The sequence below is a fragment of the Arvicola amphibius genome, chromosome 18 (assembly GCF_903992535.2).
Source record: "Arvicola amphibius chromosome 18, mArvAmp1.2, whole genome shotgun sequence".
Taxonomy (NCBI): Eukaryota; Metazoa; Chordata; class Mammalia; order Rodentia; family Cricetidae; genus Arvicola; species Arvicola amphibius.
The window spans coordinates 12463653-12490046 of record NC_052064.1 but is presented as its reverse complement, the minus strand read 5'-3'; the positions used below and the strand labels follow the sequence as shown (position 1 = coordinate 12490046).

Below are 26394 nucleotides of genomic sequence, written 5' to 3'. Positions count from 1 at the left end.
GAGTAAAAGATCTACTTTTTTGTGTGTGTGTGTGTCTGATCTTCTACAAAGTGTTGTTTCTTTTTAAGGGATTGTCATGTGGCAATAAGGATGTGGATCTGTAATTCCACAGTTTTATAACCACTAGTGAGTGGGGGGGGGGGAAGCAAAATGAAGGCACAATGGCAGCAAAGCTGTGCTCTGTTTCTTGTGAATGTTTATGCGTATGTTATCGGATGGGTGAGCTGTCCTCGACATTATGTTGCTTCACCTTGGGCACCGAGTCAGCTTGACTGGCAGTTGTCTCAGCACAGCTTCCCCAGCAGAAAGGGCTCTTAGGAGTACAGCTCTGGTGGTAGTTTGCCAGGACAGCACAGATACCTTCTTAAAAATGTGCATTTGTTCAGCTAAGTAGCTCAGTATTAGTAAAGTTTGGCTCTAAGCAGCGGGAAAGAGATGCTTCGCAGTGCACTTTTCTTTACCTCCCAGTGACAAGTGGTTGAAGTAAAATCAAAATTATAATATCCCTTAAATAGTTAAAAATGGGCTTCTTCTAATTTTCCATCCATCCGTCCGTCCGTCCATCCATCCATCCATCCATCCTCTCTCTCTCTCTCTCTCTCTCTCTCTCTCTCTCTCTCTCTCTCTCTCTCTCTCTCTCTCTCTCTCTCTCTCTCTGCTCTCTCTGTCTCTGTCTCTTTCTATGCCCTCTCTCTCTCTCTCTCTCTCTCTCTCTCTCTCTCTCTCCTCTCTCTCCCCCCCCATCTACCTACCTATTAGGTGTGTGTGTGTGTGTGTGTACATATCCCAGCACACATTTGAAGGTCAGAGGGCAACATATGAGAGTCATTTCTCTCCTTTCACTGATGTGGGATTCCCTTCTATATACTGTGAGTACCATTGGTTAATAAAGAAACTGCCTTGGCCTGTTGGTAGGGCAGAACTTAGCTAGGCCAGGAAAACTAAACTGAATGCGGGGAGAAAGAAGGTGGAGTCAGTGAGAAGCCGTATAGTCCTGCCAGAGACAGACGCCAGAACTTTACCCGGTAAGCCACAGCCTCGTGGTGATACACAGATTAATAGAAATGAGTTAAGATGTAAGTGCTAGCCTATAAGAAACTAGAGCTAATGGGCCAAGCAGTGATTTAATTAATACAGTTTCTGTATCATTATTTCGGGTCTAAGCAGCCAGGAACGTACAAGTGACCTCCTACTATATTTCACCATGTAAGTTCTGGGAATTGAACTCAGGTCACCAGGCTTGGCAGCAAGCGTCACTATTTGCTGTGCCAGCTTGCAGGCTTTCCTTTAAATCTTCATTCAAACTTAATATAAATGAAGTAATAGAATCCTAGGTGACAGAGGAGACCTAATTCAGGCATTGTGCTTCTTATCTTTGATAGCCCAATCTGTGTGTGTGTGTGTGTGTGTGTGTGTGTGTATTCAGATATACATATAGCTATCTATAAAATTCCATGAAATTATTTTACTGTGCACAAAGGAATCAGTTTTGGGCCATTTCTTCACAGCTATATAGAGAGCAATCACGAATGACTCTAAGAGCGTATGAGTTTCTGAAGTGTTCTTAGTTCTGTTTGCTTCCTCATACTGCAAAACATGCCAAGTGTTCTTTTGATTGTTCTGGAGCCCATTTGAGAGAGAGCGAGAGAGCTGCTCTTTTTCTCCTGGCTCACTGAGAAAGGAATGTGTAATGCAGGATCACTGCATAGCCGCAGTGAGTGTGTCTGGGTCACGTTTATCACAGGGAAAGCAGATGCTCATTTAAGTGAATGAGGGAGAAAAGGAGAGACTGGGGAGGATGGCAGGAAGGAAAAGGAAGCAGAGAAGAGGTGTCACTGTGCTCTGTATACTGTATAGAAAATATCTAATATTTGGTAATTTTGTAATTTTGTGGTTACTTTTATGTGTCAAATCAGCTTCTTCATGTGTGATGTACATTTCTTTCACCGAAGTGGTAGGTCATAACTTGTCATTTTTAAAGAAGCTAAGAGGGGATTTGAACTTGGAAACTTCAGCTCCACTGCATTGGCTGAATACTCACTTTGTTTGGCATTCAAGACATTTAGATGCCCTTTGTCATCAGAATCAAAATAAAATTTTCCCCTGTTAGAGTTATACTTTCCTTCTAGTGCATCAGAAATACCTGCGTTTATATTTAAAGTTATATGGTAGTGGAGAAGCTTGGTGAACACAGTAGGGAATCTTCAGTTTTCTACCTCAATAAATAAAGGCTATATGGGGAAACATTTGACATCCACCTGAGGGAGGTGTCTGTGGACACTGTACTGATGATGTCTTTCATTGTAAATCCAAGTCTTGGTATTCAGTAGTCAACATCAAAATTATATATGCCTTGTTGCCAGAGTTTTACTGACAGTGACATCAAATGCTAAACGGAGATCTATATTCATATATTCCCCATAAAAGAAAAGATATGGAATATCTCTTGTGTCCATATAGTACCAGTAGCTTAAGGGTCCCAAATGTCAAATCGTTCAGATAAAACAGATAGATAAGAATCAAAATGATGAGTTCTGTGAGCATCTAGTTGGATGTGTTTATTTTGGTAATGAAAGTACTAGGATGAAAAACGCTTGGAGAAAGTTGAAAATACAGGAACTCAGTTTTCCAAACACAGGCCATGTACCCTAAGCATTGTGATGAGTGATTTATACTCATTATTTTAAATGATGAGGTAGATGCTATTATACACACTTTGTAATTGATTAGCTTTTCCATGGTCTTATAGCTTACTAGAGGGTAAAATGGGAAAATAATTCTGAAAGGAAGTGGTAAAAAGGCAAAGTAGTGTTTTACAAAGTTTCCATTACTAATTTTTCATGGCTTTCTCATATATCTGTGTTAAAATATACCAACATTAATTCTTTAAGAAACTCCTGACCCTTACTGATCTCCTTTCTTGATAACTTGTAATTATTTCACATGTAACTAAAAATTACATGTATTTAAACGAATACTTAACATCAAAATGGATTTTAGGCTTCTGTTGCCCTTCACTCCAGACTTTAGTTCCTTTTAAGATAAAAATCCGTTTTGTCTTCTCCACGACAACTGGATTTTGAAAATAAAATTAAAAATTCTCTACCATGATTCAGAAATACCAGCAGTTCTAATAGGAAAGAGAGGGAGTTTAGAATTTAGTCATTCCCTTTCCCCCAGAATCTGTTTGCTGTTTGTGTCTTAGAGGTTTTCAGAGTCATACATATGAGCAGGTTAAATAAATATCTTTCTTTTCCTTTTAAGAAGTTAATGTTATACCAGGTCATTTTACTTCTTAGCTGAAGCTGCCTTTCCATTTCATTTCTGTTGTTTTGAACAAAGATCCCTAGATAGCTGTGAAGATTGCTTTCTGAACCTAGGCCCGTAGTGTGCTGCTTTCACAGGTGATTTTATAATGTTCTCCCCATGGTGCTAGAACTTAGGGCTGGAACTTTTATTGGATCGCCTCTCAGTTTGACACTGCCTGGTGTGGATAGCTTTATCACTAGTTGTTGGTTTCGCCTCCTCTCCTCCTCCCCTTCTCCTCCTCTCCTCCTCCTCCTTTCTCCTCCTCCCCTCCTCCTCCTCCTCCTCCTCCTCCTCCTTTCTCCTTCTCCTCCTCCTTTCTCCTTCTCCTCCTCCTCCTTTCTCCTCCTCCCCTCCTCCTCCTCCTTTCTCCTTCTCCTCCTCCTTTCTCCTTCTCCTCCTTCTTTCTCCTTCTCCTCCTCCTCCTTTCTCCTCCTCCTCCTCCTCCTCCTCCTCCTCCTCCTCCTCCTTTCTCCTCCTCCTCCTTCCTCCTCCCCACCTCCCCTCCTCCTTCTCCTCCTTCCTCCTCCCCTCCTCCCCCTCCTCCTTCCTCCTCCTCCTCCCCTCCTCTCTCCCTTTTCCTCCTCCCCTTCTCCTCCTTTCTCCTCCTCCTCCTTCCTCCTCCCCTCCTCCTCCCTCCTCCTTCCTTCTCCCCTCCTCCCCCTCCTCCTCTTTTCTCCTTTTCCTCCTTCCTCCTCCTCCCCTCCTCTCTCCCTTTTCCTCCTCCCCTTCTCCTCCCCTCTCCTCCTCCTCTTTTCTCCTCCTCCTCCTTCCTCTTCCTCCCCTCCTCCTCCCCTCCTCCTCCTTCCTCTTCCTCCCCTCCTCCTCCCCTCCTCCTCCTTCCTCTTCCCCTCCTTCTCCCCTCCTCCTCCTCTCCTCCCCCTCCTCCTCCCTCCTCCTCCCCTCCTTCTTTTCTTCCTCCTCCTCCTCCTCATTTGCTCACTAGGTAGGCTCTCTCCTCCACTGGCAGCATTAGCATGCTGGAACTGTACTGAACTGATGGGCAGTTCCTGGTGTTGATTAAACCTTCCTCTACAGTTTCCCTTTTCCTTGGAAGGAGAGGAGCCGCTCCTTCACACAACCTTGTTCTGCAGATTTCCTTCAATCCCCTGGTGTGTTTTTGATGCTCTTAGAGTGTCCTGCCAGGGTTCTCTTAGAAACGGAATTGTGTATCTTTAGCAGGTACAAGTGACAGTCAAAGCTACGCATAGTCTGGCTTTATTAACGTATGGTAGCCTGGAGGAACAGGAAGGAGACAGCTGGCTAAACAAGTGACCTAAGATCATCCAGATGTGGACAGGAGTGGACTTTGAGTAAGGGTGGGAGAGGATGAGGCTCAGGGACACCACAGATCCACTACAGAGAAGAGACTGGGCCTACTGCAGGAGAACGACCCAGCATCTTCCTGACTCAGCTTCGGCAGGGCTGCCTGGGAAAGTCTGATACATTTTAGCCTCAGCCATTGGCATTTTAGTGACTGACACTGATTTTGATTCTAAAGTTTGTGTTTAGCAAACAGGAGCCTGCGTTTAGCCAGGTTTGCTCTGACGGCCCTGGGAGTGCTTCTGTTCCCCGGGAGGACTGAGTTTGTGGTTCTGCCAGAAGGATTCTCCCCCATTCCTTTTCCCTTTCTTCTTCCTTCCTCCCATCTTGTCCACGTCCCACTTCCGTCTTCCTTCTTCTTTGTCTTCTTCCCTCTTTTCCTTCTTCTCTTCCTTTTTATGCTTGGTGGGTCTTTTTAACGTTCCTTGGGGCTGTGGGAGAGGATTTAAACACCTCATAATTCAGGAGCCCATGCTTCTTTCTCCCCATTATGCAACTGAGACTGTTGCACTAGGCCCCATCTGGGTCAGGAGATATTACCCAGTTAAAAGTTGGTTTCCTAACTCATGCAGGGATTTTTTTATTCTCTAAAAATTATAGCTAGTTTGTGTAAAATAAGTAATAGTTCATTTTGAGCGATATGCGATGCTTGTTAATTGAATGTTCAGTGAATGAGTCTGTATAGAGTTGAGTTTAGAAGGTAAACAATCATTGAGATGAATAATTGTTCTTAATCATTTGCCTTACTTGCTGAGTTATTTTCAAGGAGATTTGGGTGTTTCCTGCAACTTAGCTGTACTTAGTACTTTGAAATGTGTTGCAGAAAACTTGAGAAAATATTTAATAAGAACCGTGGGCATTTTGAACAACTCATTTTCAGAGCTTCCAGGATGCGGATAATTAAGTCATTGTTCATAGTAAGAATTTTTATTGATGTTGATAGAAACTAAAACATTACCAAAGATGATAAAAGTATGAATTCTGAACTAAAATCAGCATTTACTACATTTATGATCCTGTTTCTGGTTTAACTATAAATAGATCATTGCTTTCTCATAAAAAATGATTTAAGTTGCATGGCTATTGATTGGGTGAGACGTTGTGGAAATCCATGATGTATTTATTGCTCTCACCAAAGCTGCCATTTCTGACTGGATAAGCCACTAGAGCTAAGACTGTTTTAAACACAGTGTGAGCAAATGTTGACTGTCACCGAGCTACCAGGGAAAAACTGGCAGAAGCACTGACATTGAATTCCTAAAGTAAGATTAGCACAGTGTTGTTATAGCTCTGGATCATCTTGCACGGGCATTGTTCTCTCATCGTCAATGAAGGAGAAGTTTTATTAATTTATGCCTTAATCAGTTTATTATGAAACATGTTTGACAGTATTGATTAATGGGTTTAAATGTTTCAATGATGACATCTTGAAGTTTGCAGTTGTATGGGTTGAATGGGGTGAAAATATTTTATTTTTAGCTTAACTATATAGAAAAACGTATGGCAAAGGCCTGTATGAACCTTTGTTTTATTGTATTCCTCCCCAGCATTGAGTGGAGTCAGTCATGTAACAAGCACCCAGCAAGGAATGCTAATGCCATGCACTATGGGCACTCTGGGTATTTCTGCTCCAAAGCCTTGTTCTATGGGCCTTTCCCTGGTTGGTAATGCTTTTCATCTCTTTCATGGTGACCTGTCTGTAAACTCCCCCACTCTCCTGTGACCTCAGGAAATGCTTCTCTGTAACCTTTGGTGTATTTTGTCTTTCTTCATCTTTCTGTCAAGCACCGCTTTTAGCAACAAGCACAGGCCTCTGGAAGTCTGGAAGGTTGCTTGCATTTAGTGATGGTGCTATCTAACACTGAACTTTACTTATTTTTGGGATTTAGAAATGTGTTATAGATCAACAAGCTCTTCATTTCACTACTTACTGATCAATAGTATTTTGTGTGATTCCCCTCTTACATCTCTGGTGCTTTTATCTTAGATTCCACTTCAGTTGGCTGTCATTCGTTTTCTTAAGTGTGTGTGTGTGTGTGTGTATCAAAGCATCCATTTGGCTCCTCAGTGCTGAAACCCTCCTTCCCGACGTCATTGTCTTGATTTTCCTTGCTCTTGCTGTCCCGGCTTCCAGCTTCATGTGTTCAGTCCCACGCTGTCCTGGCTGAGCATGACATGTTGAAGGTCGTGGACAAGAACAGGGACCCATTGCTGCAGAAGGGTGAACCTGTGTCATGATGCTGCAGAATGAATGTTCAGTGGAAAGGAACGACGAGACTTATTACATGGCGCTCAGAGTCAAAGCTGCCTCAGGCTTGGCATAGAATTGTGTATACTTATGTGCATGCCGTGGAGGGGATCCAGACACTTCACTGTGTGAAGTTATTTCGGTGAGACAGTCTTGATCGCATACTTGCTCATGTATAGTTACCATTGTCCGCCTTCTGCTCAGCATGGTACCTGACCCACAGTAGGTGCCCAGTAAATATTTTAGGTCTGTTTTTGTCATAATTTTCTGTCTCAAGGATATAAATACCTTCCCAGTAGCTATTCCTAAGTTTTTAGTCAGGACGTGGCAGAGGGTCATGGGCCTCCTCCCATATTCATGCCTACTCTCTGCCCTCTCTCCTTCCTCTCCCACAAGTATTCCTGTTGCTCCAGCACAGCCTCTGTGTTCCTTATGCCCTGGTTCTTTGGATGTCTGCACAGTGACCCTGTGGACTGAAGTCAGAGTCCTTCTTGCTTAGACCCCAAGGCAGAGCTTACCAGAAAAGTCAAAGCCATGGTAGCAAGGGGACAGGGGACAGAGGGAGTGGCAGGAACTTGGACCATTGTGAGCTTACTGACATTGAGAGAACTGGGGGCTGAGGGTTGACCAGGCTCTCCTAGCAGCCTGAAAGAAATCTTTTTTTTTTTTTAAAAAAATTTATTTATTTGTTTCTTTGTTTATTATGTATACAATATTCTGTCTGTGTGTATGCCTGCAGGCCAGAAGAGGGCACCAGACCCCATTACAGATGGTTGTGAGCCACCATGTGGTTGCTGGGAATTGAACTCAGGACCTTTGGAAGAGCAGGCAATGCTCTTAACCTCTGAGCCATCTCTCCAGCTCCCTGAAAGAAATCTTAGCCTCAGTTTTGGTTCACTAAAATGGGACAGAGCTAAACAGACAGTCCTCAGGAAAACCACAGCTTTCTGCTAGCTCAGCAGGCACCCCACGACCCCTTCTGCTGGCTCAGCAGGCCCCCAAAGCTTCTTTCCTGGCTCAGCAGATGCCCCCAGTCTCCAGATAACTTAAGAGAGCCTTCCCTACTCTAACCACTAGGACCTTCCACCATCAGCCCCCATACTAATCTTTCCGCCACCAACCAGCCCCAGATTAATCCCTCCTCTCTGGAATTCCCCTAACTCGCTTAAAAGGAGCCTGTGACCTTTAGGGATCGCCACGTGCCACCCCAACATTGGAATTAATAAAGCACTCTTGTCATTGCGTACGTGGCTGTTGGTCTTCTTTGGGGGCTTCTCTCGGACCCTAACACCACTCCACCACATAAAGCTGTCTTGCTGTGTCACGGACACCTTAATCACCGGAACACAGTCACTTATGCCAGTTTATAGCCCTGTTTCTCCCAGCGAAAATAAATCCAAGCTGTTTAACCTCTGCGTCTGGATTTATTCACCAGACTTTGGCACTTGCTGCCGGGAGCAGCATTTTCTTTGAGACAATGTTGTGCGTCTTTGGCAAGAGTGTCATATAGCATTGTTGATAGCATTTGAGTTCATGGGACATATTCAGGCGAGGGTTTCTCCGAATAGTTTAGTTATTCTTTAATTTTTAACTGCAGTTTTAAACTAAGGCCCTACTTATTTTTTTTTTCTTGGAGCTAAGCCCCTCTAATTCCTGTCTTAATATTTTGTTTTAACTTTTTCTAATTTCTTTCTCTTTTATGAAAATGTGGTATCTGATGCTAATGAGTTGTATGCTTTAACATTAATTAGTCATATGCAATTAAGTAGTTCAAATATGTATAAGATGCAGGCATACTATGAAATTTAATAATATATAAATTAATTCTTTATCAACTATGTGATAGACTTTTAAAGAACATTTAATTTTGTGTGTGTGTGTGTGTACATGTGTTTGTACAAACGTGATGAAAACTGTGGGAAACACTTCTCTCCTTCTGTTATGTTGGTCCCGGGAATAGCCCAGGCTTGGGGGCAGACACCTTTAGTTTCTGAGCCATCACTGCATCTCTCCCACTGCCTTTTATTCTTGGAGTGCTTGCTATGCTGCTCAAGCTGGTCTTGAACTCTCAAGCCTCTTGTCCTTGTCTCCACACTTGTACCAGTATTATAGGTGGGAAGCACTATTCTGGCCTAACTTATTTTAACATTAGTGATGAATGTAAATTCAAGATGTTTTACTATGTTTAAATATACGAGGTGGCTACCCACGTGGCACACCAGGAAATCTCCATGTTTCCTAAAGAGCTGCACATAGTAGTTTAATCCTGGAAAAGAACCAATAGAGGACAATACTGTAGTCTAAGTAGTTTCGTGTGTTTATAGTGTAGTGTAACAGAGCATCTGAAAATAAAGGTAAAGTAGAAGAGAGATTCATATTAAAGGATGAAGTTCAAACACCATTCTGAAGAAATAAACTCCTTCACTATCTCTATGACTTCAGATAACCTTTGATAATCTCAGAAACAAAAGAATTCTTATTTTACTTATAAATAGTATGTATACATATATATTTGCATCCTGTCTATGTAGTGTTGTGTAGGCACATGCGTGCTGTGCTGTACCTGCGAAGGTCAGGGGATTGGCTCTCTCCTTCTACCATGTGGGTCTTGAGGATCAAACTCAGGTCATCAGCCTTGGTGGCAGGTACTTTTATCTGCTGAGCCAGGTCCTTGGCCTCTTTTTTTTTTTTTTTTTTTTTAAAAATTATTTATTTATTATGTATACAATATTCTGTCTGTGTGTTTGCCTGAAGGCCAAAAGAGGGCATCAGATGGTTGTGAGCCACCATGTAGTTGCTGGGAATTGAACTTAGGACCTTGGGAAGAGCAGGCAATGTTCTTAACCACTGAGCCACCTCTCCAGCCCCTCCTTGGCCCCTTTTAAAGCAACTTTTTGTCTCTATAGATTTGCCTATTCTAGATACTTCAGATAGACTTCACTTTTTTCACTTTTTTTTCAACACTGATCCAGGTTATAGCTTGTATACTTTGTTTCTTTTTATTGCCAAGTGGTAATTATTTATTCATTGTCTTGGTAAACATTTTTATTAATTAAATTCTTTCATTGTGAGTAGCGATGATACATAAAAGATTTCGTGTGCACATGTGGAAATCTGAGCATGCCACAGAGCAAAATGTGTGTCATAAAACCTTGCTACATGCAGTAGGGTGTTTCTTGTTTTTCCATGTTCTATTTCATGTTTCCCAAAACTGCTAGCCATGATACATTATCGTGATATTATAGCTTTTTCCTTTTTAGAGAAAGCCCAAATTACAGCACTGGGTGGGGGAGAAGGGTGGGGTGGGAGTTATCCTGGGCATTCTACTGCTGTGCTCTGCCCCAGTTGCTGGAGTTTTCTTTCATTTATCTGTCTGTCTGTCCGTCCGTCCGTCCATTCATTCATCCATCTATTTAACTTTGCTGTGTAATTTAATCTTCTTATTAAATATAGATTTTAGTAAGCTTGCAGTCATTTTCAGAGTGTCGTTTTCCTCTTTAGGGGGTGAGACTCCCTGGCTTTGATCACATCCGTGGGTGCTGTTGCATGCTCACTAGATCTTCATTCCTCAGCTCAGGTTCTTATCGACAGGACTCTGGCTACTGTTGGATGCTGTCTTCAGCTTAACTGAACCAGTTCCATTTTCCTGCCGTGGATTCTCTTATTTAATAAATATTTCAACACTTAATCAATCAACCATGTGTTCCCAGATTTCTAACAGTTCTCAATGAACATTCTTTCCAAAATCTGTTATTTCAGAGTGAATTGTTTGTGTTGTTTCCCTTAAGAAATAATTAGGTTAGGAAGAGCCCCGTATGCTTTCCTTTGAGCCTCATATGTTCATGGCAGAAAGTGGTCAGGAAGAAAGCTCAAAATGTGCCTAGGATTGTTACTGCTGCTGTGCTGGTGTGTGTGCCTTTGTGTGCGTGCATGTGTGTGCGTGCATGTGTGTGTGTGTGTGTGTGTGTGTGTGTGATGGAGTGTTTCATCTCTGTGAGGCCTTTGGGTCACGTTTTGGTCTTGCATTTCACTTGAAGAGAGGCATGACTTGCTTTCTCTGCACTTCTCTCCCCTGTGGTTGGGTTTGTCAGTTATGTCTGAGCCTTAACCACAGCTTCTTAAGTCCCTGCTCTCTGCAGTATATTGTCACCAGAAATGCAGATCCTTTTTGTCTCTTTCTCCTTCCATCCTTGCAAAATATGAGAACTGAGATTGGAAAGTGTGGAATAGACTTGAAATCTTCTTCCTTTTTGTACAAAGATTTAACATGACAGCTCTTGCCAAGTTTTAACATGACAGCTCTTTTTTTTTTTTTAAATATTTTATTTATTTATTATGTATACAACATTCCTTCCATGTATGCTTGCATGCCAGAAGAGGGCACCAGATCTCATTAAAGATGGCTGTGAGCCACCATATGGTTGCTGGGAATTGAACTCAGGACCTCTGGAAGAACAGTCAGTGCTCTTAACCTCTGAGCCATCTCTCCAGCCCCAACATGACAGCTCTTGCCATGTTTCCTTGACTAGCCTTGTGCTTGCTTTATCACCCACGCTGACCTCAGGCTTCCTGCAGCCCTTCTGCCTCAGCTTCCTGGGAATACTGGGAACATAGCCATGTGCCATTCATTCTGTTATTTCACAATAACATATGCACGTATGTTTGCATATGTCTGTGTGCATGTGTGTGATAACTACTTTTTATGACGTGGTATGGAAACTGATATCCATTTAATTCACTTCATTGATGCTTACTGAAGATGTACTATATGGCAAGAACTGTCCCAGGCCCTCGGATTATGTCAGCGACTACTTTTATCTTTATTTTGAGGTCCGTATTTTAGCAGGTGTATTAGGTAATAGGAAGTGCTATGGGAAAGAAAAGAGCATGGCAGTGGGGATTTTATAGTCTTGGGATGGCAGAGTAGCACGAAGGCATAGGCTGTGGTTTCTTTTTCAGTGTTGGAGATTGACGTTAGGGCTTGTGCATGTAGGCTAGCACTCTATCCCTGCAGTAATGCTCGACCCTCATACTGTAATTGTTAGTAGGGTGCTAGCTCCCCAGTCCTTGGAGAAGACCTCCTTGGAAGGTGAGAAATGAATCTGCAGGCATCCAAGAGGAGCATTCCAGTAGGATGACCAGTAGCATGGCTCCAAGGCTTAAATGTGTTGGTCAGTAGCAAGAAGGTGGTGCTTGCCAGGCGTGGTGGCACAGTCTTTAATCCTAGTCCTCAGGAGGCCAAAGTGGGCAGATCTCTGTGAGTTCAAGGCCAGTCTGATCTCCTTGGAGAGTTCTGGGTCAGAACTAAAGAGTAAGACTGCCTCAAAAACAAATAAACAAGCAAGGAAACAGAAACAGAGTTACACACACACACACACACACACACACACACACACACACACACACGGAGAAGGTCGGATGGGAAAATCATTGTTTTGTTTTGTGATAGCCCTAGTTAGCCTGGAACTCACAACCTAGGCTTGACTTTTGTTGATTCTCCTGCTTCTTCCTGGAAATATAGTTGTGCCACCACAGCTAGCAGGAAAAAAAGTCTTACTGGAGAATGGTGTCTGTGATTATCCTTATCTGTGGCTGGGGATGGTATTTGGAATAATTCTTATCTCTAGACCTATTTTTAGCTCCATCCCTACAACCTACTGGATAATCTCACCAAGGAAGACCAGGTAGATGTTCCCTGGGGTCTCTGGATGTAACCCAGTCCCCTTCTTGTCCCACATATCACAGCATAATGTATATGGGTTCTTCTTTGTGTCGTCATATTATTTTTTGTGCTCTTAAATATACTTACATTTTATGGTTAATGCATGCATGGAAATAAGCTTCCCTTTTTGTGTTTGTGGACTTCGCAGTGCTGACAGGCTGTAAGAGCTTACTAAGTAGCACGGACTTTTTACTGTGCATAAAAGATGAGAAGGACACTTCCAACTCTCCTTCGAACAGATTCTGTTTCACCAAGGGAGGAAGTAGACACAAATTGCATTAAGACACTTTTATTAGCTGTCTAAGAGGGAACGCAAGATGATTCCGCGTTGGAGCGGACTGAAACAGGAGTTGAGAAACCAAAGAGCTTGAGCAGGGGCGGAGCTTAGTGGGAGAGTGTAGTGTCCAGTGTGCCCAGTATACCCAGGGCCCAGCATTCAATCGCTGCCACCCCCAAAATGAACAGATAGATAAAAGGCCCCCTTTAAAAAGCAGACTCGTCAATCAATTTCATAGTGGAAGAATGAATCCCATAACTCTTTGAGGCTCCCCAAAACTCAGCCACCCAGCCTCTCCCTGTCCTGCAGAGAGTGCACAGTCTTGCAGTTGTCACTAGTGAACTCAGCAGCAAACGTGACGGCATTAATTCCAATCAGAGCAGGCAGAGCGCGAATGCTGATATGCTGATAAGGACTGTGCTCTCTAGGACAATGGTATTGCTTAAAATACCACAAACAAACAAATAAAGTAGTTTATGTGAAAGCAGTGTTTACTGTGGTCCTGGGAAGTACTTCCCCGCTTTTGCCTAATCCCTACATCTAAGATGACTTTTCTTCAGATCCTCATCCTATCGTAGTTGTCAGAGTTGAAATTTCCAGTGAGCAAGTCCTCCGTACCAAGCGGGTTGCCGAGCACTGGGGGCCCAGGGCGCTTGGTCCCATGCTGAGAGTGGAGGACTGTGTAGTCGAATGAGATGGACCACTCAGACAGAGGCCGGAGGGATTGTCAGCTCGAGGAGCCACAAGGGAAGCAAAAAGTAGTCTGGCCGCTGATTCCAGAAGGAATTTTGTTCACATATGCTTAGTGTTTTGCTGCTTATACATATCTTTGCTCTTAAAACTGTTCAGTCTTTCGAGACCAGCCTGGTCTACAAGAGCTAGTTCCAGGATAGGCTTCAAAGCTACAGAGAAACCCTGTCTCGAAAAACCAAAAAAAAAAAAAAAACAATAGAAAGCCTGAGGCATAGAAAGCTTCAGTAATTACCCAAGATCACTCATTATACAAGAGGGAGAGCTTGGATTTAGGAAGGAAACGTGTCTGTAGAAGCTGGAGTTCCAACTGCTGCTCCAATGCAGCTTTTCTTCATTATTGTGGAGAAGGAAAGCTCTTTGGGGCCGGTTTTTAAAACTGGGTTATGTTACTGCCTTGCATAACAGAAACATGCCTTTCCAGACAATAGAGGTCCTTAGGCAGGACCTTCTTTTCCTCAGGGTCCGCTGAGGTTTTCAGGGAGTCCTTGGCACACCTTGCATTCAGGCTTGAAGTTGTCAAGAAGATGGTGGAACATTCCAGGAAGATCAGCGAAGGGCAGAGATGGTGCAGAGACAGTTTGCTGAGGATGCTGGTCTGGGGAATGTTGAGTCAGGAGCCTTTGCCAGGAGGCAGTTTCTGAGAAACTTTGTGGGGGAGGTACAGAGAGGGGGGGGGAGAGGGGGGAGGGGGAAGGGGGAAGGGAGGGAGGGGGGATGGAGGGGGAGGGAGGGGGAGAGAGAGAGAGAGAGAGAGAGAGAGAGAGGGAGGGAGGGAGGCTACCTATATAACTGAGACGTGAATAAAATGCTTCCTCAGGATGACTTAATAAGTCAAATGACGCATGACCTCTGTGGCGCTTTTGAAGTGCTCATTTGTGTAGAGTAACAAGAAGTAAACTGTCATAAAACCCAACTTGGCTTTTCCCTATGTGAAAGGAATCGAGATTCCTGTAGGAATCCTTTCTTTAACTCAGTCTATCGTACGCATGGAGTCCTCATAACGTTATTCTAATTTGCCCTCAATAGAGGCAAGAACTAGGGAGCATAGTGTATTCAACTTTGTATCAAAACATTGAACCCACAGAGACCTGGATCCCACAGTGGAAAGCCAGAAAACAATATCTTAGATCCCGTGTTTGTGCAGTTTTGTAAGGGTTGGCGTCTGCGCAAAGGGAGAAAATGGCTCCAGTCCAGCTCTGGGCTCGGCACTTCCACCCTCCTGCTCTAATGAGGCCATGGCTTCCAATTATTTTATTTGGTTTTATTTCTGTTTATGACACTATGGTGCCCACGGCCCGCCAGCCTTTGACGTGAAATTGTTTCTGTTACAGGTTGAGTTCGTGCCAGAAAAGTCAGGTGAACAGTTACATCCCTTTTCCCTTTTTGTGTTGAGGCAGGAGGGCGGTCATGATGCTAAGGAGAAATCTTGAGGATTATGGGCCTTGTACCCTTGGAGAAGGATGTCTTTCAGAGCTAACAGGATGTTGGCTTGTGGTTCTGACTTCCTGTCAGTACCTACTGTGAGCACGTCCGAGAAGCCCCTCAGGAAGGCTTTCATCTTTCCTCATTTAGAGCACTAGCAATTCCTTTTCCTTACAGCTCTTTGTAGGTGGACTCAGCAAACTACAGAGATTACTCCTTCCAAAATATAGGTATATAGTTGGCTCCATTTCTTGCCCTAATTTGTATGCATGTTCACATACATATGTACACACGAGCATTATGAGATATAAATTGGTTTGTAGAATTTTTTTGTATTTCATAAAACAACATCTCTTAGTATTTATTTATTTATTTATTTATTTGTTTATTTATTTATTTATTTAAATTTTTACTTCAAGACATAATTGAGACTCTATATTTTTATTTCCTTATTTTTCGAGACAGAGTTTCTCTGTGTAGCCCTGGCTATCCTGGAACTCATTATGTAGACCAGGCTGGTCTTGAACTCAGAGATCCCCCTGCTTCTGTCTTCTGAGAGCTGGGATTAAAGGTGTGTACCACCACTGCCTGGAGTATTTTTGAAATGCATTTCATTTTCCAGGGAAAGTGTTTTGTGCTGAGGGTTAAGTGATCAGATTGATTGTTCTACTGTAGAAGCCAGAATAGTGACTTGCTTCGGTAAATAATAGAAACATGAATACATTTACATTCTAGAATCTCTTTATCTCTTCTACGACCGGATACTTTCATTATTTTGCCATCCCTTCGATTTTTATCACCATGTCTGTGAGATTTTATTCACTGGAACCGTTTTCACATAGGTTTCTGTATTTGCTTGTTGTGAGACGGGGTCTCACACCGTGGCCCAGCCTATCTTGGAACTGAAGGTATAACCCAAGCTCACATCAGACCCGTGTCGTTCTCTTGCCTCCCATGTGCTGAGGTTTGAGGCATGTACCACCATGCCTGACTTGATTAATAGTTTTTAAGGCAGAATGGCTGAAATGACCATATACCAGATATATGTAAAACAAGTTTTTAAAATTGATATTTATGTCTTACTTTAAACATATATGGTAGACAGATTCTTTGTTTTCCCTTCAACTTAATGGTAAAGAGTTGCTCTTTAGAGCAGCTTGGAGATGCTAGCTGGTAGTATGTGGAAACCCATCAATTACATTGTAGGGCTAGATTTATGTTATAATTTGATGTTCTAATTTCTTGCTGTGTTCTGCCTGTGACTATGTCCAATAAATCCAAGCTTTAAATTTTTTTTTTAAAGATTTACTTATTATGTATACGGCGTTCTGCCTGCAGCCCAACAGAGGGCACAAGATCTCAATATAGATGGTTGCGAGCCACCATGTGGTTGCTGGGAATTGAACTCAGGACCTCTAGAAGAGCAGCCAGTGCTCTTAACCGCTGGAACCATATCTCCCAGCTCTAAATCCATGCTTTTAAGGCATATTTTTTTTCCACAGATGGCTGATATTCTGATCTCTCTCTCTTCCTCCACTCCCACACATACATATATGCACATGCACATGCATATACACATGTACATACAGTGTCCATTCGCCTTCCATCACTGTGGTAATTGGGTAATTGAAATAACTCTTGTGTTCCACTGGTTTTCATCCTGCTACCTGGGAGGCAAAAATATGGATGACTTTGCGGTGGTCCTTGTTTCTAGAGCGCTGCCATTTCATATCACAGGGATGAAAGCTTTCGGTGGTTGCTGGAGGGTTACGGATGAAAATACTCATTGTCACCGTGGACCATGACGGACCATGGCCATGACCCTTCCTCTCCAGTATAAGTTTTGCTCTTTTAATTTTTTTCTTGGATTACTTCTTTTTTTTTTTTTTTTTTGGTTTTTCGAGACAGGGTTTCTCTGTGGCTTTGGAGCCTGTCCTGGAACTAGCTCTTGTAGACCAGGCTGGTCTCGAACTCACAGAGATCCGCCTGCCTCTGCCTCCCGAGTGCTGGGATTAAAGGCGTGCGCCACCACCGCCCGGCTTTGGATTACTTCTTGACCACACTCATGAAAAAAATTCTTGGGCAGTTGAGATATGTAGTAAAGAAGGAATTTGTTTCTTTCAAAGGTTATTGTGCACATGTGCGGATACGTGTGTGTGTGTGTTTGCACACGCGCGTGTGCCCGTATGTGTATGAGCGTGTGAGAAAAGCCCTCTAGAGTTATGTAACTTTATTCCCTAGCCGCAGGAGAGTGAGCAAAGGCTCACCCTATGGGGATTTGCTTCCTAAAATGGTGCAGTGGGATTGGTGCATTTACCATGAGGTTTTGTTCAATGATAGTCTCGAGTTTTCCTTCTGCAGACACTGGAGGAAGCCCCTCAGTGCAAGTGATCTTAATTCTCAGGCACCTCTCGTACCTGTAAATGAGACGAAATAACGCAATCATAGCAAAAGACAGAATGGGGCGGGCTAAAATAAATCTTGATGTGAAGAACCCCCCCCCCCATTCTTAGTTCTACTCTTCGGAGCTGGCCCATCTCTGGTGCTGTGCCCAGGGCACATTGGGAGCTTATTTACGAGTTTACTTTTGTAATTATTGGCTTGTGGGGCTCAACTGCCTAAGTATTCATGAGAATGTGAGCTTCACGGCTCGGTCATATTTCTTCCTCTGATTTCCCCCATCTTTGGCATTTCCCACCTGCATTGCTATCTGCAGTGAGTCCACTGCAAACTCATCCTTTTACACTTTCCTCACAACACCACGATTATGGCTCCTTCCACGTCTCACATGTGAGCAGAAGGTGGAAGGTAGGCAGTTTTCCTGACTCCGTTTTCAATCAAATGTCAAGCCCACTGTGGGCTTGGAAGAGCTCTAGCCTCATAGGAATGAGGTCTTCCCTGCACTGAGGAGCAGCAGCTGTTTCCCAGGGCAGATTCACCTGAGGGATTTTCTCTACTCCTTACGGATTTTAGGACTCCTTACGTTCAGGTTTAATTACAGCCCAGTGCTGTTCCCAGGCTTCTGAATATCTGCAATGTCTCCTTTGACCTTCAGAAAGAGGCGAGTGAGCATTTCCTTGTCCAGGCCTGAAAGTAAAGGTCTAGTAATGGGCAGCTAATGGCTGGGATGATTGAGAGACCGATTTATCAGAAGATAGCGAGGCATAAATAGGTAATGAGGCTGCCTGGCTTCCTGAATGGAGAGCTGAGAAAACGGGAGCGGATGCCAGGGTCAGCACAGTCTGCCTTCCTGCTTATTGGAACAGGGGCCACTGGAGCAAAGGACCTCAGCATCCAGGAAGTCCCAGGGTCCAGGGCGGTCAGTGTCCCCAGAACTCCGGGGAAACTCAGTAACGCAGATGCAGGGCCTCCAAAGAAGTCATCTTATTTGACATCTGCACAACATAACCTTTGTCCTTCAGTGGAAAAAACTGATATGATGCTTATATCAGTTGTTCAAAAATCCACATTAAACAGAGTCAGCAAGAACTGAAGTCTGATTTGGAAAGCAAAGAGGAAGGAGTAAATGGGAAATGGGAATAGGGAGCTAAGTGATTCCAAAAACACGTCTCCAAGAACCTTAGCACATTGTCCACCGCAAAGTAGACCTCAATAAACTTGGTCTTGGTTCTTTTTTTTTTTTTTTTTAACTAAAATGGCAAATATTGGAATCTCCATGTTATTTACCATAGAGTTCCTTCTGTGACCCCACGCTGTGCCAGCTCCCACTTACCTTTTCCTTCTCTTCCTTACACAAAACTTTAAAACCTAAGTGTTTTGGTTGAACTCAAAAAAGTTTAGGTAGCAAATTTTCAGAAGAGCCTATATTTTTCTTGTAAGAAATACTTGGGATGGTTGAATGTGTTGTGATCATGTGGTCTGAGCATAGAGGTTCAAGCAGGGGTAGTGCTGTGAATTTGAAGTCGCCCTGGACTAGTACAAAGTACTAGTAGCAAGTACAAAGTTAGGGATAGACAGTGAAACTCTATCAAGAAAACGAAAAGTTATGTTTACTAAACCGGTACGTAGATGTGGATCACCTGTTTGCAAAGGTGAACTTCTGTTATTGCTGTTCCTAAGTAGCAAAGGAAAGGGAAGGGAATTCTGTGTAGTGAATACCCGCTGCCACGAAGACCTTCACACCCACGTTTTAGTGCTCTCAGCATAAACTGTATGTCTCAGATGAGTTTAGAGTGGCGGCTTTCAGACTGCTACACCTTACGCTGACTTGGTACCACTCTCAAAATGTTGTCTTCCCATTTCACTGTGGAATCTGAGAGTCCACAGCACAGGCTTCCGTGCACTTAGGAGAGTTTTCTTAGAAAAATCAGTGTGGAGCCAGTGTTGAGATGTCCCTCCGTGCCCACAGTAGGCCTGGCCTTCCACAACCGATTCCTCATGCTACCTGACTACATCCCAGCGTTTCTCATGGTTTTCTGTGCTGACTGTACCTGATTTTGTGCCCTTGTGGGTCCTTCACAAGGTATGCTTATCTAGCTTACTCAGTTTGGGGAGCAGCACATCACCCCAGGCTAGCCTGCAGAGGGTGAGCTGGTGCTGTAGCTCATACTATTAGGGAAAATATCTATATTTTGTAATCATTCGGTTCCTTTTGACTGTGAGGTTTTGGGAGGTGGGGGGGTGCAAGGACAACATCTCAGTCGTTTTGTATCCTGAGGTCTTGGCTGTGGTCAAAACTCTAAAGGCTAAGTGGGCCCACTGACTTGTAACACGTCCACAGAGTGCGCACTGCTGCCCACTGACTTGCACACGCCCACAGAATGTGCACTGCTGCTCCTGACTTGCACACGCCCACAGAGTGCGCACTCCTGCTCCTGACTTGCACACGCCCGCAGAGTGCGCACTCCTGCTCCTGACTTGCACACGCCCACAGAGTGCGCACTCCTGCGCCTGACTTGCACACGCCCATAGAGTGCACACTGCTGCTCCTGCTCTTAAAAAGATGAACACTCTCAGGTCGAGACTCTAAAAGACCTGTTCTAGTTCATTCCCTTGTAAGTGAAATCCCAGGATTTCAGCCCAGACTAGCTCTTTCAAGTTCACTCTCAAGGCTTTTGTTGTTGTTCTTGTTGTTTGTTTCATTTTGTCCCAAATGACATACTGGAAGGCACTGTTTTGATTTCTGTAATAGCAATGCAGAAGGCTGGACTTAAAGAGCAGTTTGGTTAAAGATAACGTAGAAGATAGATGCAGTCTGTGACCGAACTCATGACAACCACGGGCACGATTGAGCTGGCCAGACAGAAAACAGAGCTGTCTTCATCAGAGAGTCATCACCACACAAATATGAATAATATGATTCATTTCTCCTCTTGTATGTTAGCGTGCTCTCCTAGCTAACGCCTTCTTGCACAGTACTTCACACAGTTATTGTACATCTTAGCTGCCTGGCTACTCCGACTCTTGTGGCCGCACAAATGCAGCAGCATAGCAATCTTGAGGAAATTTCCGTCCTCTGACAAATGAGTAAGGTGAAAGAGAGGCTATTGCCAATGGTGTCAAAGTAGGGCTAAACCATACACGTGTGGCTGGCTCTTGGTAGTTCGTTATTAAGCTGAAGATATTAGACATCCAGGAATCCCTTCTGTGTTAGCAGTGTGGTGACACAGTACTCAGGAAACACGAGGAACTAAAGGCTCTGCTATATACTGGAATTCTTCTTTTTAATAATGTCAATTCCTTTTGCAGTTACATTGCATAATACCATTTGGTTGGTAGTCTTCCCAATCCATTACCAGTCATTGATCTGTTTTCAGGTTGAAGTTAACTTAAGAGCCTTTGTTTTGTCAAAGGTTTGATTTTACCGTGCATGGTTTAGTGTCGATTTGCTTCTTTTCTCTTTTTCTTTTTTTGAGTTACTAGTAAGGCAGTCTTGAAAAATTAACTTTTAACCTCTGGAAACTGTGGGTTGGCTATGGGTTGCTGACCCTAGACTGTGTCAAGAGAAAAGGACAGGGTGCCAAGAAGCTGAATTTGTAGGAAACGTGGTGTTATATTAACTTTATATTTTGATTTTGGCTATTTCTGTGAACAATGAACAGGTCTCAATCTGGAGATCATATCAAGTTCCATAGGTCCTACAATTCTATGATTCATTTTTGAAATTAGAAATTAAAATTAACTTTATATAATTATACTGATTTATCAAGATTCCCTGCCATCTGGATCGCCTGAAAAAAAATTATTGCATTTTTCATCTGCATCTTTTGTCTCACAACTTCTATAAATTGTCAGCCATATTTTGTCATACCTATGTCATCTTTTCATGGAAAATGGATTTTCATTTCTGTAATTCTCAGGTTTTTTTTTTTTCCCAAGGCAGGGTTTCTCTGTAGCTTTGGAGCCTGTCCTGTCCTGAAACTAACTCTTGTAGACCCAGGCTGGCCTCGAACTGAAGTCCAAAGCTTATTATTCATGTTTGATTTTCTTTCTGTTGCCTCTAAAACATGCAGCTCAGAGCATTCTCATGTCCCTAAGGACGTTCCTGTCATAATAAGCACTCACCAGAAATCCTGAAAACCTGCATGTGTCTCAAAACCACAGAGGGACAGCAAGGAGCTGAGGAGTGCTGGCGAGGCCTTCTGGGAGCTTGGTGCCTGGCCTGCCACGGACTGCTGTACTTGGAAATGACTTTTGCCCGCACATGCCTCATCTTTTCTGTTTGTAAAGTAAAAGCGTCCATTGTTTGAGTTCTAAGGATCTTTTCAATATTATTCTGTAACACTGAAGTGTTTAACAGCTTTAAGATAAGAAATGAAGTACTGGGGATTTAGGTGGTAGAATTCTTGCCTATTTTGTGCAAAGCTCTGATTCAGTCCCAGCATCACCAAAGGAAGAAAGAAAGAAAAAAACCAAAACAACAGAATTTGTTCTTATGTAGTAATTTGAAGAAGTGTATTTTTATAAAATTTTATTTCCAAATATGCCTCAGATATACTTATTTTTGTCATCATCATCCTCTTCCTTCTCCTCCTCCTCCTCCTCTTCCTCCTCCTCCTCCTCCTCCTCCTCCTCCTCCTCCTCCTCCTCCTCCTCCTCCTCTTCTTCTTCTTCTTCTTCTTCTTCTTCTTCTTCTTCTTCTTCTTCTTCTTCTTCTTCTTCTCCTCCTCCTCTCCTCCTTGTCCCCCTCCTCCTCCTACTCCTCTTTCTCCTTTCTTTTTTTCCTCCTCTTCTCCTTATCCATCCACTTCTCCTTCTCTTTCTCCTCTTCATTCTCTTTGGTGGGCAGGGCATGCTGAAAGTTGAATCCAGAACCTTGCTCATGGGAAGAATGCATCTGTCCACCAAATCACACACAGGATCTCTGCTATTCCTATCTTCAATGTAAAATTAATAAGTTGGTAGTATACATTAGCTCCTCTCTCGTCCCTCAGAGGAAAGTGCTGTACTACATTAGCTTTTTTCTTCTCAACCACTTTGTTTTCTTTCAACTTTGGACAGCAAGGTTTAAGATTAAAGTTGGGAATGACCCTGCCTCATACTGATGCAGCTGAGTCGTAAGCTGCACTGTTTAATACTCTAGGAACCCAGTGTAATCTGCTCAATATATTACACTCGGATAGTCAAGCTTGACAGCAAGGATCTTAAACCACTGCTGTGTTACTGCCTCAGCCTTCTGGAGACTGCTCGTACTCCCTGGTCATCCTGCCAGCCTCACATGGCTCTGTTCTGTACTTCCACTGCCGTGTCTTCTCTGTGGCCTTCTTGCCTCCCTCTTACAAAGGCAGACGTTATCAGAACCCATGCGATCCAGGATAATCTCCCCATTAAGTCTTCAGCCTAATCATTGCTGTGTAAGGCAATGTGTTCACAGTCCCGGGACAAGAATGTGAACGTTGTGCAGGCCTGATGTTCCTCTAGGTGACTTTTAGTCACTGGCGTTGCCTCAATGAAGTCACCACGTCAGAAAGGTCTTCCAAGACCGCTTTAGGGCTCCCATTCATTTTGGTAATTTTGACTACATTGCTTGTTTTTTATTAACTCTTAAAAGAGTGGATTAATCATTTTCTAAACGTTTTTAAAATCTAATTAACGGCTCACTTTCTGTCTGCCTCTAGCAGGCAGGTAGAACCGAATGCTGTGACTTCTTTCCCAGCACTAGGGGCACCGTCAGAGAAGCTTGTTCCGGTCATCATTCTGCATATAGTCTATGAAAACCAACTTATCTTAGAGTCGTACTAAGTAAGACACACTTAGCAAACTTACCCTTAGTTAAAATAAACTTTCCTTGTGTATTTGCTTTGCGTCTCAGTGTCTCCTTGGAACCCGACCGAGGTCTGTAAAATTAAAAAGGCAGAAGGAAAAAGGAAAAAGGCAGGAAAAATTATGTAAAAATCAGACTGAATTATTCTGTGCAAAATGAATGGTACCGGGGGACATTGTGTTCACTGAGGTAAACCAGACAGAGAGACAAGTACTTTCTATTGTGTTTCTCACATATGGCAGTTTTAAAATGTTAGCCGAGAAGAGGAGGGGGAGGAAGAGAAAGAAGAGGAGGAAGAATGGTAATTCTTAGAGGCTAGCAGAGGGGTGAAAGGGGGTAGTGGGAGTGGGATAGCAGGCACAAACCACACGACAGAGGGATGACCAACAGTGTCCTGTCGCACTGTAGATGATGGTGCTCACGGTGAGCCCTTATGTATTTCATGAAAAAGTGTAAGAGAAGAGCTCAGAGGCGCCAAAGTTTAAGAAATGCTAAGGAAATGGAAATGCTAATTACCTTGGTAAGATTTTTTTTTTTTTTTTTTGAGACAGGGTTTCCCTGTAGTTTCTAGAGCCTGTCCTGGAACTAGCTCTTGTAGACCAGGCTGGCCTCGAACTTGCAGAGATCCGCCTGCCTCTGCCTCCCGAGTGCTGGGATTAAAGGCGTGCGCCACCACCGCCCGGCCCTGTTAAGATTTTATAAATGTTTTGTGTTTTGAAATATTACATTATACCTCATACAGATATACAATTATGGCATGTTAATTAAAAAGGAACAAATATTAGAAATAATGCAAACAGTAAATACTTTGCTAAAAATAATGGTAGCATTCTCCCTTGGTCTGAGCCATCACCCCAATGTGGCCTGTTCACCACAGACTTACTGTGCTAGCATTTGTAATCCGAGGAGACAGGGATAAAAAGCTGGTATAGTCACACAAGGGCCTTGGGAGGATGGAGGAGGGAAAGGTTCATTTTAATTGAGACATCAGTTCTGGCAAGCAGAGCTTTCTGATGCTCTTTCCAAAACGTAGTCTTAACTTAAGGAAACCCGAAGCGCTTTTAGTCAGGAAGGACTCTCTTGACTTGGCATCAAGAGCGAGCAGGCCTAATGGGAAGACTGCGTGTCGTAAGCAGGTAATTGGTAGTTGTATCGCTGTTCACTTATGCACCTAGGTGATTAGTGAAACAGCCTCTAGGACCCACTCAGGAAACACTGAGTGAGTTCCTGATGTGCGCAGCACCGAGTCTCAGGGGTCGCCCTCGCTTGCAGTGAGGAGATGGGAGACTTCACGGCAGAGGAGTGCTGGTGACCGAAAATTCATGTGTAGGAGCTGTCACCCCCAGTGTACATGAAGACAGGACTTTAAAAGAGGAGGTTATCAGGCCGGGCGTCCCTAATCCAAGAGGACTCAGATCGTCAGAAGGGGAAGTGACCGAGGGTGCACAGAGCATGTGAGGGCATGGTGAGACCACAGGGAGGCCTTGCGAGAAGCCTAGTCTGCCAGCCCTTGTCCGTGGACGTCTGCCCTCCGGAATTGTGAATACAAAGATCTCTGCTGTTTGAACCACCCCGCCTGTGCTCTTCTCTTAGGGCCTCTGTGGCAGATTCAAGGAGGGCTGCGGACCTGAGTCCTGAAAAGCAGATGGGGTTGCTTTCAGGAAACCGACCAGGTCAAGAGTGGTTCGGAAAGCTTCCAGCAGGGGTAGTGAATAAAAGATACATGTGATGTGAGTCAAAGAGCAGATAAAAGAAGTAGGCGTGGGAAAGATGCAGTAGGGGCTCAGGAGCCTAGAGCCCTATGCCTGGGCACTTGGGAGGGGCTCGGGAGCCTAGAGCCCTATGCCTGGGCACTTGGGAGGGGCTCAGGGGCCTAGAGCACTTTGCTTGGGTACTGGGAGACAGCTGAGGAGCATCTCACAATGCGGGGGCAGGATGGAGCTCTTTGGTCGAGTAGAAAATGTGCAGCTTACACTGGGCTTTCAGCATGGGTCCTGGGAGGATCAGGGGATTGTGGTGTGTGGCAGCGGTAGAGCTGAGAGTAAGGTGCAACTCTGAGGACCCTGGGAAAAGACAGAGGAAACCAGGGCTCGGTGGGAGTCGGAGTTATCTGAGAAGAGTGAGGGGAGTTAGGTTTGCCCGAGTGAAGGGGCTGAAGTGCCCTGTGAACCCCTTGTCTTCCGATTAGAGGAGGCTGGTGTTGCCCCGCCTGCAGAGCAGGATTCCCCAGCCCACATTCTTTCAAATCCTGTCCAGTAGGAGAATCATCTTGTTGCTTTATGATTGCTCATTGGGCCCTCTCTCTTCACCTAGTCCTGGGTGTACTGAGTGTGAAGTCAAGGCATTTTCTTTTTCTTTTTCTTTTTTTTTTTTTTTTTTTTTTGGTTTTTCGAGACAGGGGCTCAAAATACATAGGTTGGTTTAATCCAGCAGTTTCTGTAATCCAATGTGTTTTAGCAGCTGTTGTTTTTCCATTAGCAATCAGAAAATCTAAATACAGCACAATAACTTACAGAATCCAGACTCTCCGTATTTTCCGTCTTTATGTGGCCTATATTTTTTTTATTACTCTATTCCTTTTTAAGGACCGTATTATTTTAAAACTATGTTTTCAGTCTAAAACCGTATATACTCTTTCTCTTCTCTCTCTCAAGCCTATGTATATTCTTAAACACACTGTAACTGGTGGTTCAGAGTTTTTTTTTTGTTGTTGTTTTTTTGTTTGTCTGAATCTGTCTTTATTGAGTATCTGTAATCTCTCTTCGGACCACATGAGCCTGTAAACTGCTTAAGTGGCATGGCTAGGATTTCCACCTCTGCTTTGGAGCTTGCCCTCCCACAAATGGCTGCCAGGATGCTTTTCTGTACTGCGGCTAGCAGGAACCCACCACCTAGCTTAGCTCATCATGCACTGGCTGCTCAGGTCTGCAGGCAGCAACCAGGAGATGCATCCCAGTGTTGTGGCCAGCGCTAGAGACATGAGACTAGGAAATGGCTCTTGACTCCATTTCTGTGGGTCTAGAACCCTTTCCCAAGCTCTCTCAGGTTTTATGTGGATGTGGTTGCTGAACAGATGGGTGCCATTTATAGGCAGACTTTCTCTGTGCCTTGGCAACCGT

At 43.7% G+C, this 26394-nt stretch overlaps 1 protein-coding gene across 16 annotated transcripts in view; it reads left to right on the top strand.

Moving 5' to 3' along the window:
• Adam22 (ADAM metallopeptidase domain 22) overlaps positions 1-26394 on the top strand; it is a 199987-nt gene that overhangs the window by 5101 nt on the left and 168492 nt on the right. For 3 of the 16 annotated variants that reach the window (XM_042054280.1, XM_042054278.1, XM_042054273.1), the window contains exon 3: positions 16063-16097. The exons of the other annotated variants lie outside the window; for them this stretch is intronic. In XM_042054280.1, coding sequence (XP_041910214.1) covers positions 16063-16097 — 35 coding nt within the window. The remainder of the gene's footprint in view (positions 1-16062; positions 16098-26394) is intronic. 16 annotated transcript variants of the gene reach the window in all.